The 17800-nt window shown below is 37.8% G+C and overlaps 1 protein-coding gene and 1 long non-coding RNA gene across 2 annotated transcripts in view; both read right to left on the minus strand.

The window, feature by feature from the left end:
• The window catches only part of LOC133515742 (peptidyl-prolyl cis-trans isomerase G), a 37732-nt gene extending 22168 nt beyond the window's left edge, over positions 1–15564 (minus strand). Inside the window, exons 1-10 of the mRNA XM_061848313.1 lie at positions 15204–15564; positions 14349–14454; positions 13993–14080; positions 12162–12191; positions 11281–11417; positions 10302–10410; positions 8759–8938; positions 7093–7168; positions 4865–4966; positions 2679–2760 (exon numbers count right to left, since the gene is read on the minus strand). Coding sequence (XP_061704297.1) covers positions 2679–2760; positions 4865–4966; positions 7093–7168; positions 8759–8938; positions 10302–10410; positions 11281–11417; positions 12162–12191; positions 13993–14080; positions 14349–14454; positions 15204–15533 — 1240 coding nt within the window. The 5' untranslated portion in view covers positions 15534–15564. The remainder of the gene's footprint in view (positions 1–2678; positions 2761–4864; positions 4967–7092; positions 7169–8758; positions 8939–10301; positions 10411–11280; positions 11418–12161; positions 12192–13992; positions 14081–14348; positions 14455–15203) is intronic.
• Positions 1–17800, minus strand: part of LOC133515749 (uncharacterized) — a 182562-nt gene that overhangs the window by 22168 nt on the left and 142594 nt on the right. The window lies entirely within an intron of this gene.

Here is a 17800-nt window from a genome sequence, read left to right on the forward strand (position 1 = left end):
ATGTCTCATAAAATACATCGATATCGCGGTCAGGCCTATATACACAAATTAATAACATGCGCTCCGTTGGTATTTCTACAGCACAACATTCAAAAATAAGTTCTGTAGATAATTGAGTAATATCTTCCCGATTAATGAAGTCGATACCTTCTTTTAGCAGAATCGCCACTCCGCCACCTGCGTGGCATTTCCGATAGAAGGCCGAGGCAAATATATAGCCATCTATGTGTATCAAATCTTTTTGCATTTCAGATATCCAGGTCTCTGATAAACAAACAGCTGATATGTTTTTTGAGCTGAGGAGAGTTTCCAGTATGTGCGCTTTATTTTTTATACTTTGTGCATTCTGTATCAAGATGTTAAAGTTAATTTCGAAAGGTGCGATTTACTACGGGTAGTTCGGATTCGATAGCTCTGTCTATTTCTTCGGGGCATCCGTTGGAGACTGCGCGTCCGTTTTTTGAGGTGGTCGTAGGTTTGTTTTGCGCATCGCCGTTTATCTCTGCCTCGTTCTTGTTTACGTTTTTTTTCCTGTGCGGTAGATGAAGGTGGACTCAGTGATAAGTCGCAGCCCGTGGGAGTAACTTCTTGACCGTTTACATATAATCTATTATGGCGTATGATCGCAAAATTTCCGTTTCGACGTGAGTCTTGTAACATTTTTATCAGCTGGTGCCTCTTCTGTAAGTCTTCCTTGTTTAAAAAATTCGATATTTTATAGCCGCTATTATTAAAGTAATGTGCATTTTCTATGATATAATTTTTCATGCGCTTGCTTATTAGTTCTATGGCGATGGGCCGGTTTTTTCTAGGTTTGCCTATTTTCCCAATTCGCGTAGCTGATTCAATAAAACCATTTATATCTAGGTTAAGTAATTCAGCAAACATTGCACTAATGCGTGGATAAAGGTCCGCTTCTACCTCTCCATAATATTCGTCCAGGCCGTGGAGAACTATAATTTTTTGATCGTTTTGGTTGTTTTGGTTGTTTGAAGGTCCGGAGAAATTGTAGAGAGAGATACGTGTTTGTAGCTCATGTAATGTTGCTGCTAGATGTTTGTTTTCTTTTTCCAGATTTATAATTTTCTCATTTGTGGTTTGAAGCTGCTTTTGCAAAACTTCCTGTTGTGTTTTGACGTCCTCAGTTTTTTTTATTAGATCCTGTTTTAAATGTTTTACTGATTCAGTTATTTCAGTGTGAATTAAACGTTTCATATTTGCCATGATAGTTACATTGTTCTGTTGTAATTTTTTGTCCAGTAGGCTACTGATTTGTTCCAATAAGGTGACACTTGCGGCGGACTCCCCAAGCCGGTAAGAATTCTCAGTATCCCCTAAAATACTTATATCGTTGCCCAAGAGGTCCTCGACCGACATTCGTGAGTCATTTAAATTTGTAGTGTGTTCGTGGTGTTCGTAGTGTTTCCCTACAGGAGTGTCGTCAGTTTTGCGTCTCACTGTTACATTTGAGCAGGACGGACATCGCAATACGCGTTTTATTTCGTGAGCCTTTTCTCGAAAATCTGCCGTTGTTATATTAAGACAGGTGTAGTGGTAAGGTCTTTTGCAACCTGTACATGCTAACAGTTCCAAATGATTTATCAGTTGGTCACAAGCTCGACAATAATTCATTGTTTTGGTTTAAAACCGCGCGTACTGCTAATAATAAAAGTAGGCCTATTTTTATCTCTTCTATTCCGTGCTGCCGACGGAAGGATTACACTAGCGTAGGCGGGGCTTATCTTGTCAAACCCGGACGGAGTGATATGAGTGTAACTACCTTTGTCTTTCGCGCCGCCTTTCCTCACTGTCGTCTCACTCGCACTAATTATCAATGTAATGGTTATGTCTTCCTTAGATCACTCTAGATGGCGTTTATGCCAATTAAATTTAAGATTACATATATTTTCATCAAAAATTAGTCTATATTGTCAATTTTATGCTCTAAGAAACTGTTTTGGAGCACTGCACACTGAATTTTAAGTCCACATAAGTCCTTCTGAAGCACCAAACTATTCACTGTAGCAATGTTCGTGCCGGTGCTCGATGCCGGTTACATAATTTTCATTTGAAATCATGTTGCTTGTAGCTATCAAACAGTCCAATCCATTTATTACTCAGGTAAACCGGTGTTTTAGGAACATGATTTTCACTCACGACACTTAAAATATGCTCTTTTTATATTTATAAACTTAAAATAACACGGACTTCAATGTCGACCGTAGGTGACTTTCGAATGTAATTTTTATCATCTATAATATCATAAAAATATTATTATTATTTGTGTCTTGCCTTATCACGGGATCATGGGGTTATTATTTAATCAAGTCATTATTAAATAAACACGTAAAATACACAGTATAAATAAATATTATAGGACATTATTACACAAATTGACTAAGTCCCACAGTAAGCTCAATAAGGCTTGTGTTGAGGGTACTTAGACAACGATATATATAATATATAAATATTTATAAATACTTAAATACATAGAAAACACCCATGACTCAGGAACAAATATCCATGCTCAGCACACGAATAAATGCCCTTACCAGGATGTGGACCCGGGACCATCGGCTTCGTAGGCAGGGTCACTACCCACTAGGCCAAACCGGTCGTCTAAAGAAAGAAATACAAGCGTGAAAACATAAATAGTACGTCAATTAAACTAAACTTACGCTCGCGAGTATGTTTGGGGTCCGGTCGGCTCGGCTTACTCTTCGCTTCCTGTTCGCGGTCCGCGCGCTCCTGTTCCGACCGCTATAACAAACGCAACGACCATGTAAAACAATACTTGCCATCGTTATGAAATAAAAAGAAAAATCTGTATAAATAAATAAATAAATATTATAGGACAATATTACACAAATTGACTAAGTCCCACAGTAAGCTCAACAAGGCTTGTGTTGAGGGTACTTAGACAACGATATATATAATATATAAATATTTATAAATACTTAAATACATAGAAAACACCCATGACTAAGGAACAAATATCCATGCTCATTACACGAATAAATGCCCTTACCAGGATTTGAACCCGGGACCATCGGCTTCATAGGCAGGGTCACTACCCACGAGGCCAAACCGGTCATCATAAATATAAATATACACCGTGTTTTTATTGAATTTCGTTAACTTCGGGGTATTGGTAAGTACGTTTAAGGAAACTACATGACATAGTTAATTTTCCAAAAATAATATTTTTTTATACTTTTTTTTACCTTTTTTTTGTTATAAAAAGTAATTAAATGTTGCATATAGCGTTGTTGTTGCACGGGCATTACATTTATCTCAATCAAACAATTGAAAACTGTGACATGTCAATGTCATTTCGAACATCGATCGTCCGAGATAGTACTTACGTTTAGTAGCAAATGTATTAACCCGTACTAAACACTAATCAATATGTGAACGGGCCCTACGGTAAGTGTACACACTCGTAAGAGCTTTATAAGATAAAAATAAAATATTGATTATCTCCGAAATGGAGTTAATTAGAATACCTGTGTCTTTGCGAAAGTTACTTAATTTAAGCTCAGGACTGCACCCTTGAAGTTAACGCAAATCAAAAAAACACGGTGTATAATAAAAATAATAATTCAGCCTATATACGTCCCACTGTTGGGCACAGGCCTCCTCTCATGTGCGAGAGGGCTCGAGCTATAGTCCCCACGCTAGCCCAATGCGGATTGGGGACTTCACATACACCTTTGAATTTCTTCGCAGATGTATGCAGGTTTCCTCACGATGTTTTCCTTCACCGAAAAGAGTGGTAAATATCAAATGATATTTCGTACATAAGTTCCGAAAAACTCATTGGTAAGAGCCAGGATTTGGACCCGCGACCTCCGGATTGAAAGTCGGACGTCATATCCACTCGGCCACCACCGCTTAATATAAATAAAAATAATAATATAATAAATAATTCTTATAAATATACTTATTATCGTTATAAGGGCGTCCGCTAACTAGCGCGGCTGCACGGAGCGGGCGCACGCACGCGGGTGCCATTGTAGGTAAAATCCGTCACACGCGCCGCTCGTCAGCGTTGCTCTTACTATTTTTCGTTAACCCGCTCCCCCGCTCCGTACAACCGCACCAGCTAGCGGACGTCCTAATGCCTTTTTGCATCATAAGTTTTCTTTTGCGTAATAAAAATTAAATAAATAAATCAAAATCGTAAAAAAATCTAAGGTCACTGTCGCAAGCGGGTTTAAATGGGGATGACATTTGCCAAAGGTTTTTATTACTATTTATCGATGGCGCCAGCATAGCTTTTGCCAATATAGTTTTGTTTTATAATATTAAGCTTAAAGGGCTAGTTCAGGCCAAAATAAAAAATAAAAATTGACACTATTCGTAGGATTGACAGGTATTGTAAAATAATTCGGCCACAGGGGCACTTTTACATGTAAATTTTTACAAACAATAAAAATTACAAATAAAATTACTAAAATGGAATCGATGAAATAATATATACTTTATTAGAGATGTATACTGTCTCTAAACTATGATAAAAAAATAAAAAACCAACAAATACTAAAATTATTTAGAGGTGTATAAGTCTCTAAGTATCAGAAATAAAATATAAAAAAAATATTAAATTATCCTTAAGAGACGTATAGGGTCTCCAAGGCTTGAATTCTTATATAAATAAATAAAAGACAAAAAAATAAATCAGACAAGAACCGAATGAAGTGTCTCACGTTAATGCCAAAGTAAAGTTACATACTTATAACATAACCTGTGCCCCGTGTAAGCTTAAACAGACCGGTCTCCACAAACAGAATCGACCTGCAACATTATGTTACACAGGTACTCAAATATGAACCTTGTCACAACCGAATAAGGCGTAGTTTACCTCGAACTCGGATAGCTTGATGATGCGTCGCTGCGCCTGGCGCCAGTGGGGCGGGGTCGCCGAGCGCGAGCGAGAGCGGGAGCGGGAAGGCGTGCGGTAGCGCTGGAAAAAATTAGTCTCCCATAGAAAATGTCAAGGCTAGGCAGCCAAAATGTATGAAACAGCTAATTTTTTTTCGCGATTTCGGGGTTGGTCCCAAAGTAAAAGTTACTCAGTCTGACCTATATATTAACCCCATAAATTATAGCAGGTGATTAAATAAACACCCTTTAAGTGTTCCGTAATACATAGTATTATTAAAACTCGCTTCAATTCAAGATTCACTATTAGGTAAGGCAACGAAAAGGTATAGAGGGAAATGCTTGGAACACTTAACTCTGTAACTTTAGTTTGGACTAGTTAGGAGGTGAACATATCGAAGTCCCCCGGCTGTGGCCCTTGAGCCAGGGGGTGAGTGGGGTTTGAAGGTCCCATTTTCTTTTTTTCGCTTATATCTCCAAAACTATGCGTCCCAGCGACATGAACATTTATACAAAATGAAATCTAATTAAATTTGCTACAAGTTTTACTCTGTCAAGTTTTTCGATATCTTATATAGTTTTCGAGATATCCGCTTTTGAAAATCTGTAATTTTGCATTAAATTTTCTTCAATAATATTCACGGTGCTAACGGGGAACCCGAAAGATTGTAATATCACTTACCATCAGGTGTGATCGTGGTCAAACGCTTGCCTATCCTCCATAAAAAAAAATATATATATATACTACTCTATACCTTTTTTTGAGCATTCGTTGCCTGGTCTATATGATGTGCCGCGCATGACGTTACAATGAGAACATTCGAAAGCCAAACAATATTTATCTTGATATTAATAGTCAATTGTAGTACTTTAGTTTACAATTGGCTACTTGACAGTTTTTATGGTTCCGTACCCAAAGGGTAAAACGGGACCCTATTACTAAAAATCCGCTGTCCGTCCGTCCGTATACAACATACAGGCTCCCATACAACAAACATGATTTTTTGCCGTTTTTTGCGTAATGGTACGGACCCTTCGTGCGCGAGTCCGACTCGCACTTAGCCGGTTTTTTGTAAATCATGTCAATCGATCTTGATTTTCCCGAGGATCAAATGTCTATAAAGGACTCATGGCATTTAAGCAAGACAAAGGTCAGAAATGAGAGTTAAACAAATGATATTTTAATGTGACGTCACATTACATTAGTCTGTCCTAAATGCATGGAAGATCAAGAAAATTGCTATTTTGACCCTGAAATATTGTTTTTATGTATATAATTGTCATACAATTTTTTTTTTCTTTTAAAAAGTTAAAAAAAGTTTTTTTTTTTGGAGCCTTTTATTTTTTTATAATCTCAATGTCTTTTCTAATTCCACATTTTTATAATGGATGGCTCATTTTCTATCCATTTAGCTAAATTTTGTTATAATATTCAGCATGTGTCAAGTACCCAATTGTAGTATTACCCCCTTATTCATAAACGTCTACTAAAGTTTACAAGCCGCTAATAATCGTTTGTCCCTTTCCGAATACGTCGGAAAGGGACAAACGATTATTAGCGGCTTGTAAACTTTAGTAGACGTTTATGAATAAGGGGGTTAAAGACTACTATGAACTGATGCTTTGCATAAAAACCCACGTCGTTCTAAGGAGCGTGTGAATTTCAAACTGGAGGTCGTGTGTTCGTGTCTCGGCTCGAACAAATAATTTCATTTACGATATATACCTAATTGAGAAATTTATTAAACAATTTTAATAGCATTAAATGCAGCAAAATATGCTCATAAGCAACTAAAAACCGGACAAGTGCGAGTCGGACTCGCCCGCCGAGGGTTCCGTACTTTTTAGTATTTGTTGTTATAGAAACAGAAATATAGCTGTGAAACTTTTAATTGTCTATCACGGTTCATGAGATACAGCCTGGTGACAAAAGGACATACAGACGGACGGACAGCGGAGTCTTAGTAATAGGGTCCCGTTTTACCCTTTGGGTACGGGACCCTAAAAAGCATGTCATTGTCACCAATTTTAACAAATGATTTTCGTTGGTATACATACCTAGGTACTGTATTATTTTATTTGACGTTTACTATGAACATCGTGAGGTAACCGGACTAATCCCATTGTTCCCTTCAATAATGGAAGGTCAAACGACAGTAGCTTTCGTTAACAAAAAATGGCCGAAAAATGTAAAAAGTTATGACTTACGAAAACGCCTCGTCCTTTGATGATCCGACCACTGCGAGTGTAGGCGTTCTGGCGATCCCTTTCACGGTAACGCATCCTACGGATAAAAATAAAAGTTAACCCTCTGAACGCCAAGCCTTGAAAGGATTTTCCTTGAGCTCATAGAAAGGAAAGATAATACATATATGATAGCCAGGTCCCGTAGTTTTCATGCCGTTGATGCAAAAATGACGTAATTTAACATACAGGAAGTTTTTTACAAGACTACAAATTTAGATAAGTTACTTATTGACGCGTAGAAAAAGAACTACTTGTTACGTGAAATATGCTGTTAAAACACAAAAATATGTATTATTTAATAAATCAATAATCTATTAATTAGTTGAGTGACAATAAGATGGAAGTCAGTTAAGACTTTTCTGTACTGATTGTCAAATATATGTATCAGTTATCCAAACATGTTAACAACATTAATTATTACGAAAGTACTAATTGGAATCATACTCTATGTAGCGTGAAGTAATTTTTCTGTCGACGGCATGAAATGTACGGCTAGCCAATAGCTTTGGCTTGCCTACGAATATTTTTGACGCGTCGCCAATGACGCTTATAGAGCCAAAACCGGTTATGAATGTTTCATGCTCGTACACATATCGTAGGAACGCAGCTATACGGGAAAACGATATAGCTGTATCGCTTACTCTATGGAGTGTGGAATTAAAAGGAGTAAAAATTCTTACGGTTGTTTCAAAAGTATCCAGCTGTCAGCTATAAATAATAGTTCAAAAATCTCTCCAGAGTAGCGCTAGAGTAGCTATGAACCTAGGCGTTATTGACGGCGTGAAGTGCGCTGTCTATGATTTGTTTTTTTTTTTTTCAAATATTTTAGTTATTGTAGCGCCACCTATTTAAGGTTTTTTGATGACACTTTTTGGTACATGGAAATTCCATTCCTTACCTCCACCTTCCATAGTTTACTCTCTCTAACGCATAACCGCGTCCCTTAGATTGGCCTATGTTGGCCTGGCCCAATAATATATATATGTACCCAGCATTGTAGCTTGCTTTTGAATATGATATTTACATGAATTTTATGTACATTTTACTTACATCAAAAATTGGCTGAAACTGTAATAACACTGTTATTGTATAAGATACCCGGAAAAACTTGATTGAATAAGATTAATTTTATTAAACATATATGTAACTTAAGGTGTAAGTGGGAGAATCAACTTTTTAGCGTCACTCGTTGCCATGGTTACGATTAGTTGTCCAGGGGACAAAAGTTCATTGAAATACTGATTTTATGGTACTTAAGTGTATTAAACTTGCGTTTTTGTGGTCGTTATAACCAATGTCCATAATGGACCCCCTACTAAGCATGTTAATAGAACGGCATACAACGTCTCTTCAAACAAACTGTGCCACTGTTGTCCCTTGGACAACGGGACAGGATAACAAAACAAAAAAAGTTCATTCACCCAAGTAGCTTAACAGCATGGTGGGAACTCATTCGCATTTTGCCTAGTAAATATTGAAAATACCTCTCTCTTTCCCTCCCAGGATAAGGTCTATCCCTCTCCCTGTCTTCCCGCTCACATAAAAACCCTGATGAAGGGACTCATTCACTGCTTAAAATATTTAACTTGTACATAATATAAATATAGAAAGTAGATCTAAACAATACCTCTCTCTGTCCCTCCTAGGGTCAGGCCTATCCCTTTCCCTCTCATTATCTCTGCCTCCTCGCATAAGGAACCTGTTGGTGGGGACCTCTGGGATCTCCCGAGGATCTATCTTGGAGGTCTGAACGAGGGGATGCGAGGGCTCCGTGATTTCACCCTCGTCCGCGGATGCTGATTGGTGACTGAAAGTAAGAAGTTAATTGACATGAACACTATAAGAATTCGTTATTTTCAAATAGATGGCCCTATGGCGCTGTACATTTTCATATATAGCATGGTATACTGAATTATAAAAACGCTAAAGACACAGAGCCGTACAGCACCATCTAACATCTGTTTTATAATGAACTCTTTGGCACGCGAATAGATTTTTGTCAAAAAAACAAAACAACCGCTAATATTAATGCAGGCCTTGAAAGTCAGTAATAAATATAACACCACTATTCGTGACTCCTTGAATTTCATGGGCCTATAAATCCCAGCCTTTTGATGGGCTTGTATTTGTATTTATTTATTTGCTGAATATGGGTGTACAAAGGTGTACAATAATATATTTTAGTTCAACCATACTCTGCTTAGTGTAGCATGCAAATTTGAAGTAGGTATAGTCGCACTATAACAGAAAATAACATGTCAGATTAATTATTAACATTAGAAAAATCATGCAGCGATTTATTACAATTTCAAATTTCTATAACTGTTCAATTTCATAATCAAAGTATTCATGTACTTATGGAATAAAAACACATGTCACAAAGCCATAATTTTTTTTTTTAAACTTGTTGATTGGAAGGTCTTTTATGTCAGCTGGCAACCTGTTAAATATTTTTATGCACATATAAAACGAACTTCTAGCTGTTTGTTTGAGACAAGTTTTTGTCAAAAATAGTAGATTGCGCTGTCTAGAAATACGGTCATTGTAACTTATCATATCACTGTTTTTTTTTTAAATAAGTTTCATTAAGGCGAACAAAGAGAGCCATTTCAAATATGTACAAGGATGGCAGAGATAACAATTTATTCTTTTGCATTACTGGCTTACAGGATTCCATTTGTGTCAGTGTGAAGATGGCTCTTATACATCTCTTTTGCATTATAAACTTGTGTGTGGATATAGATCCAACACGTTGAGGCTCCTTGGAGAGCTTTAAGGTCATGTAGAACGCCTGCTGGAACCCGTTCACAGGCGCAACAATAGACACGCATGAACCGGTTGCAGCAGGCATTGGGACTCTTCTTCTTCTTTCCACCCTGTTACCCCCTGCTGGGGTGTAGGGCTCGAACCATTTTCTTCCACTGACTCCGGTCCTGGGCAGCTCGGGTAACCTCCTCCCACCCCATCCCCAAAACACCCAACTCTTGCTCCACGGAACGGCGCCAAGTAAATTTAGGGCGACCATGTTTCCGTTTTCCGGGCATCTTCCAGGTCAGGGCCACTTTGGATAAGTGGGACTCTTGTAGAAAAATGGAACAGTATAACGTCTATGGACTGGAGTTGTCACCACCAGTGCAGTAGTGAACACCACGATATTTATTATCACTTACCGTTTCTTTTTCTTCTCCTTCTTGTCCTTCTTTCGCTTTTTCTCCTTCTTATGTGACTTCTCAGATTCTGCTTCGCTTTCTTCACTCTTCTTATCCTTGCGTTTCTTGGCTGTAACAATTATACATATTACAATGAAAAACATTTAACCAAGAAAAAATACTTCATTGTAAGTAATTTGATGGTGAATCTACAGGTCGATTCACGAAAGCTGGCACGAATGAGTGAATGGAAATATCTATGTGTGTAACAGATAAACCAATAAAATGGTGACTCTGTGTACCGATACATGTGTCAGTCACACACTGACAGATATAATTCGTTTCATTCATTCCATTCGTGCCAGCTTTCGTGAATCGACCTGTACCTGAAACTACGGCCACACCATGCTCCTCGAGCTGCTCGTCTCTCCGCTCCTCGCACTACGTCTCTGCCTACTTCCCATGCCACTCGAGTGTGTGGCCGGGGTATAACAAAAGGTTGGCATTTAGCATTAAAACGCTAACGGGTAGCTATGTAAGCCAGGACAGTCGAGTGCGACAAGTCGCATTAGTCACGTTTGTTGACCCTGATGTTCTACTTCAGCTTAATCCATTCCATAGCGAACCTGTTCTGCTATGGTCTTACTACACTATGGTCCAACTATTAAGTTATGAACTAACCTTTCAATCGCACAAGTTGGCGGCAGTTAGCGACGAAGGTGTCTTGCAGAGGGCGCGCGTAGCGATCGACGCGGAGAGCCTCCAGATAACGCACCAGGATCGTGTCGCTCACCACCGGTCCGAATAGTTACTGAGGCGTGTCATAAGTCAGAATGGTCGAGTCGACAGGTCGTTATAAGAGTCAGGATGGCCAAGTCAAGAGGTCGCAATATAAGTCAGATTGGCCGAGTTGAGACATCACAACCCAAGTCAGAATGGCCGAGTCGAAGTGTCATCATTTTCAAGCATGTTGTTCAACCCTATGGTCCAATGAACTAACCTTTCAATCGCACAAGTTGACCGCAGTTAGCGACGACGGCGTCCTGCAGAGGGCGCGCGTTGCGGTCGACGGGGAGAGCCTCCAGCTGCCGCACCAGCATCGCGCCGCTCACCACCGCTCCGAATACTACGTGGACACTGTGAGCAAGGAGATGGGGGTTTAGGACAATGATAGTGTCTGGTGGTACACCCAACAGCAAAATTGCATGGACACTACAATCAGCAACTATAAATAACGGCGGCCAAAGTCCGACAGCTAAATAAATCTAAACACATCCTTATTATTAATGATATATATTTGCAATAACTGAAGGAGACCACCTTAAAACAAATCTCTCTAAATAAAAAAATGTATTTGCATCAAATTGACTACTTGATTGACTTGAGAACCCACCCATATTTATGACAATTGGCACACCCACATACGTCATCTTCGAGGTCACAAATAAAGGCATTTTATATGATTTTATTTATAAAGTCATCTATTTTAACAATATGCCATTTACGACATTCAAATATGGAATATTCGACTATTGTATTTAAAGCTCCATACTAGAAGATACAATACAATACAATACAAATCCTCTTTATTGCACAACCTCTGAAAATAATGTACATGGAAACACATAAAAAACATGAAGATAGAGGTAAACAACAGGCGGCCTTATCGCTACAGAGCGATCTCTTCCAGACAACCTTTAAGATATATTCAATACATGCTTTAAAATAAAGTGTTGAAATCAATATTATTTCCTGAATAGCATGAATAGTATTTAATGACTATTTTAATAGAGTAGAGTAGAGAGCGTTTATTCATCGCATAATAATCACTCATTGTTTAACCCTAAATTAAAAAAGAAATAAATAAAGATGGTTACTCACTTGTCGAGATGAGGCGCCGGCTGTGTGGTTCTACAACACACAGAACAACAAGAATGAGTGCGCGGGCCCGCAGCATCCAGCCGCGCCGCCTCTACAACACAAGCGCGCGTTAGCCATCGAACCTCAATTTGCTTCGATTTATGATTCATATTTCTAAACGTTGACAACCCTAGAGTTCCTTCGTAACCGCGAGCGGTCATCGACATGTCCATTGAAAGTAGCCCTATTTTATTGTTGTGTAGGTATTACAACTCCACATTCGCTTTTCAATGAGATAAGTATCTGTTTGTAAGAACTATAACATTATTTGTACATTAGTTAAACCCAGGGGACCCAGTATTACTGATAATTTGTTGCACATCTGTTGTAGCAATGCCCTAAACCTTAACACACAGAGCAACAAGAACGTGTGCGCGTCCAGCCGCGCCCGTCCCGCCTCTACAACGCTAGCGCGCGTTAGCCATAGAGCCCTAACTTTACACTATTTGTAAAATTGAGTGGACAACCCTAGCGTTGCTTTGCCGGCGCATGCGGTCCACAACCCGCGAGTTGAAGATCAATCCATTGTGTTTTTGTAGGTATGTATTCGCTGGAGATAAGTGTCTATTGCTAATATAAAATTAATAATTAATAAACATAAAATTGATGACAATGACGTGTACAACCACAGTAGCCCTAATTCCAACATCAAGTTAGTAAAGTATTTGACTGTGAGAAATGGGCGTAGCAAGTAGATGGACTAGGGGGGGGGGCAACTGGTAAAAAACCCTAACAGTGACCACAGAATAAAAAATAATAGTACTACCATATAGAAAAGGCACTACCTACAAAACCGAAGTTTAATAACAATTCAGGGACAAATCATGCTCTCTTTCTAATGTTAGGGTTGTCAAAATTCAAGTCATTATCTTATCTATGGTTGTGCACGCAAAGGGACGTCAAGTTGTGCCAACCCTAATAATAATTTAAACGAACATTCTCTTCTAACAAGTTAAAAGTATACACCTCAACATTGGCAGAATCCACCTTGCTAAAATTGGCAAGGAGTAAAAGCCATTTAGGGAAAAAAAAAAATTGCTCCGAGCAATGCTGTGCCGAACGGAGCCGAGAATGCCCGAACGCTCGAGTGTCTCCCCATTGCCCTGACCTAACATTGTTAATGAAGCCAGTTACATACTTTAAAGTATTGGGAAAAAACACCATCTGCTCGAACTAATTGCATTATACATTTCAACCATTGTAATACAAATGCCAATTGTATAAACAACTATTTCATGAATACCGCGATAAAGGTTACAAACAAATGAGTGTTATGTTCAACCAAAAGTCCAAATTTTTGTTCGGAAATAAGGTGCTACTGCCAAGGAAATTCAGTTATAAATCAACCTTATTGTGTCCTTTAACTAAAAGTGTTATATATTCTGCTATCTCAAAATATATACCAACATAATGTATTATTGTTATTGTTTGTGGCACTGCAATATAATGGTAGCAATCATATTATATTAAATATTGAAGTAGCTATGGATTGATGATTGAAAAAAAAAAACAATAAATGAGTTTAGAGTGAACCAAGATATGTCAAAATAAAAGATTTTCATCTGTACCGTGGCAGAGCTAGATTTCAAGAGAATAGTGTGGGAATGCTACTGTAACAGTAACCTGCAGCTCGAACTCCAGAGGTTTGGGCTAAATGAAACAAGTAATCAATAGCCTGCCTGTTTCCAACCGAGCGTCCCTATCCTGCATCTAGTCATCTATTTCATAAATTCATAATCTAGGCATCAAATAAACAAATTGGAACATCCTTACCATTTGCCGAAGAACTTACATGAAGAATTGGGAGCCATTGGTGTCCTTGCCTCTGTTAGCCATAGACAATAGATATGGCCTGTCATGAGGGAGCTCAAATGTCTCATCTAAAAGTTGAAATAAAAAAAATATCATGTTTAGGTGATGTTGACTGCAGTTAAAATAAATCCTCTCAGAGGATAATTATTATAAAACTGTAATGTATGGAAACAACTTCTCTTTAAAAAAATGAATAAAACTTGGAAGAGTACGTAATTTCACGTTGATGTCACTCACAAATATTTCATATACAGTTTATTCACAATATCTCAAACACATAAATAAAAAAACAACCTCAAGAGTTTATTGATGGTGCCTTAATCATTTGATATATACCTTCAAAGGTGCCTCCATAAATGGATTCTCCACCAGTACCATTGGCATTGGTGAAATCTCCTCCTTGGATCATAAAATCCTTCACCACTCGATGAAACAGCATACCCTTGAATTACATTACAATAATTTTTATGCATTATGTTATCAATTCACGTTGCAGTTGGTTACTTTGCCTTATGGCTTTGACTATTCTTTGTAATTTAAAGGTAAGTTATGAAAGTTAATACACATTTTGTAAAAGCAATGATGAAACATCATGTGAACAATCATTTAGACAAATTATCAAGCTGGCTGCTTTAGTGTTACACTGTTTTGAGGTTTCTTTAGCTTTGCCTCTTAACCTTTCGAGGCCCAGACAAATATAGCGACATTCCATCATTGGTTTTGGAAGCTAGCTACCCAGGGAGCCCACGGGTCTCGAAAGGTTAATCTATTATGACGAGGGAAGTCGCTAGGGAAGTATGGTGGCCAATGACGAGTAACATGGTCACACTACGTCTCTGCCTACTTCCCATGCCACTCGTCGAGTGTGCGGCCTAAGTACACAGTATTGTATTGTATTGTATACGGGCGATTTTCCGCAACTCGACAACTTGCGCCTATTTTGCGTGACATTAAGTACACAGTAATAATGTTTCCAATTTTAGAACAGAATTGCAGCCATAAAACAAATTTCACGAATGAATAATCAATATGTATGTCAAGTTTGCAAGATCATTAAGTGATAACAGCTAATGGCTTTGATGTTAATTAAGTTTGATGACTATTACTAATAGCTGGAGTAAATTTGTGAGAAGCAAACATGAAATTCACAAATAGTCAAAGTGTAACCTTTTTTAAACATTTATTACTAACCTTATAGGTGAGTGGTTTTCCTGTAACTTTCCCAATTCCGGCGTCCCCAGCACACAAGGCGCGGAAGTTCTCTGCGGTTTTAGGAGCAATATCGTTGTATAGCTCAAAAACAATCCGGCCGGACGGTAGACCTCCAATCGTAATGTCCATGAAAACGCGATCGCGCTCCGGTTTCTCGTCGCCGTCCACCGTCATTTTGGACAGCTTTGATACTCGCGTTACAAGATTCACAGTTTTTGAATTACAAGCCCAATTACTTTCTGAAAATTCAGAGGATAATTTCTTGATGAAAAAAGCTAGCCTGCTAGCCACCACTCCACCAGCCAGCATTAGCTGTCATAGCCAAGGATTTTGTTTTTCCTTCTCGTCAGGCTAAGGCACATCTGCCATCATTATGAATTGCGTTATCTGTGGTTGCGTTTTGTTTATGGTTCAATGGTTACGTTTAGTGTAGAATAATTATATTTAAGCCGATATCGACAAATAATAAGCTATCTTAAAAAAGTAAAAACTAAGACTAGCTGAAAGATACATTAATAAAAAAAAATTATCTTATCTTTTTTATACCACAACGGTGGCACACAAGCATACAAGCTGCCTGATGTTAAGCAGTCACCGCAGCCTATGGACACCTGCAACTCCAGAAGGACTTATCTATTAAATAAAACTAAATTAAAAGTAAAAACTTATACTAAATAAAATTAAAATACGTCTAAAAAGTTTAGCCCCTTTAGCATGGCGCTGAGGTTGCTGGCAGCATTTCCTTGCTGTATTGCGATGGATGCTAATACGTTATGCGAGAAAGCTGCCAGCTCTTCGGTCACCTGTGAAGTCGACCAGCCTTTTAAATAACTATTTAAAGAGTTGTAGACGATTAGGACCCCACGGGCCAAGCGTCTCAACCCCAAATGGCATAAAAAAGTATTAGGGGCCGAGACCAACAAACAAACTGATATTTTTGAATCCCGTCGTCGAACAGAACTGGACGACAAAAGGGATGAGATGAAAGCTCGGCCACCAGCGGTGATCAGCTATAATTAGGTTGATGGTCTTCTCTCGTGCCCGTTGTGCGGGCTTTTGCCAACAAGAATTTTATTACCTTTTTTTGTTTTGTTTTGGCTAAGGTTAATAATTTTAACATAAGCACAAAATGTAAGCGCGTAGTATTAGCAAGTTGTGTTTGCCTATAATTGGTTGAATACTCCGGTGTGATTTTTGTGGTTATTATTTAAGTCCAATTGTATTTGTATTACACCTGTTGGCAAATCTTAATAAATAAATAAATAAGATTGACTACGTCAGCCATAAGTTTGACGTATTGCCTGTCTGTCGCACTTGTAAATTCGTACGTAAGTGTGACAGGCATCTAAATCGCATTGTTCCTCTATAACAGCTCCTAAAGCAAAAAAGGCTCACTTGGCTTGATAGAATGGACCCTACCAGACTCCCACGTCAAGTGGACGTAGTTAAAGGAAAAGGATTCAATCCACAGCGAGATGAGCAAAAGTTATGGAGGTTTAATTTAAAGTTAGAAATGGTATTCCTCATTACTGATTCACTTTTCCCATAATACTTATTTGGATGAAACATGAGTTTTGACGTGTTTTAAGATTCTGTACATAAACGATTTAGTTTAATGTCGTATTTCTTGAGATATTTAACTAAATGTGGGGTTGGATCCATTTTGAGAAAATACTTTTTCCATGTAACCTTTTTCATTTTAAATAGGCAATAAGGATCCATCCCAATAAATTGGAAAAAAAACGAGAAAATCACCAAGAAAAGATAAAAAACTTTATTAAAAAAACAATGTAATAGCTTATCAAAGTATTGAGTAATAACAAAATTGAGATCACTTCTGCTTAACGAGAATAAAAGCCTCTTATAATCACTAATCGTTTTTTTATTTTTTTTATTAGCCTATTTGTGTGTCCCACTGCTGGGCAAAGGCCTCCCCTCTAGCTTTCCAATCCTCCCTGTGCTGAGCAAGGTCCCGCCAGTCCCGCTGAAACGCATCACTAATCGTTTACATAAAAAAAAATTTAGGACATAAATCAAAATACCATTTTTGAACAATATTTCCCATGACATACCAAATTCATCACATATTAATCTTTTGTAAAACCAATGGAAAATGAATATTTAATAGTTAATACCAAAGTAATTGTAGATTAAAAGAAATATAACTATAACCATACCACTTACTTTTATGCCTATTTTCGTCATTTTTTCATTCTTGTCATAGCATGCCTTCCTTGCAAAAAATTTAGGATCGCTATTCTCAGCTAAATATTAAATAATAACATACACATATTAGAACAGAACTTTAATAATTTATCTTATCTTATCGGAAGAAGTTTTGATGGATTCAACCAAAATAGCTTTTACTCACCATTTTTGTCGTTACAAATCCACAGACCTGTCTTTCGCGACAATGCACAGCATGACGCAATAGCAAAATCAGTTTTTTTTAGTTACAAAATTGATAGGTAAAGTTTCAAAATTATAATTAAGTACTATAACATTATTAATACCAGCAACGTATAAACGAAATTAATACTAAAAGCAAATTTTTTATGAACAATATAATTAACATG

The sequence above is a fragment of the Cydia pomonella genome, chromosome 3 (assembly GCF_033807575.1).
Source record: "Cydia pomonella isolate Wapato2018A chromosome 3, ilCydPomo1, whole genome shotgun sequence".
NCBI classification, from domain to species: domain Eukaryota; kingdom Metazoa; phylum Arthropoda; class Insecta; order Lepidoptera; family Tortricidae; genus Cydia; species Cydia pomonella.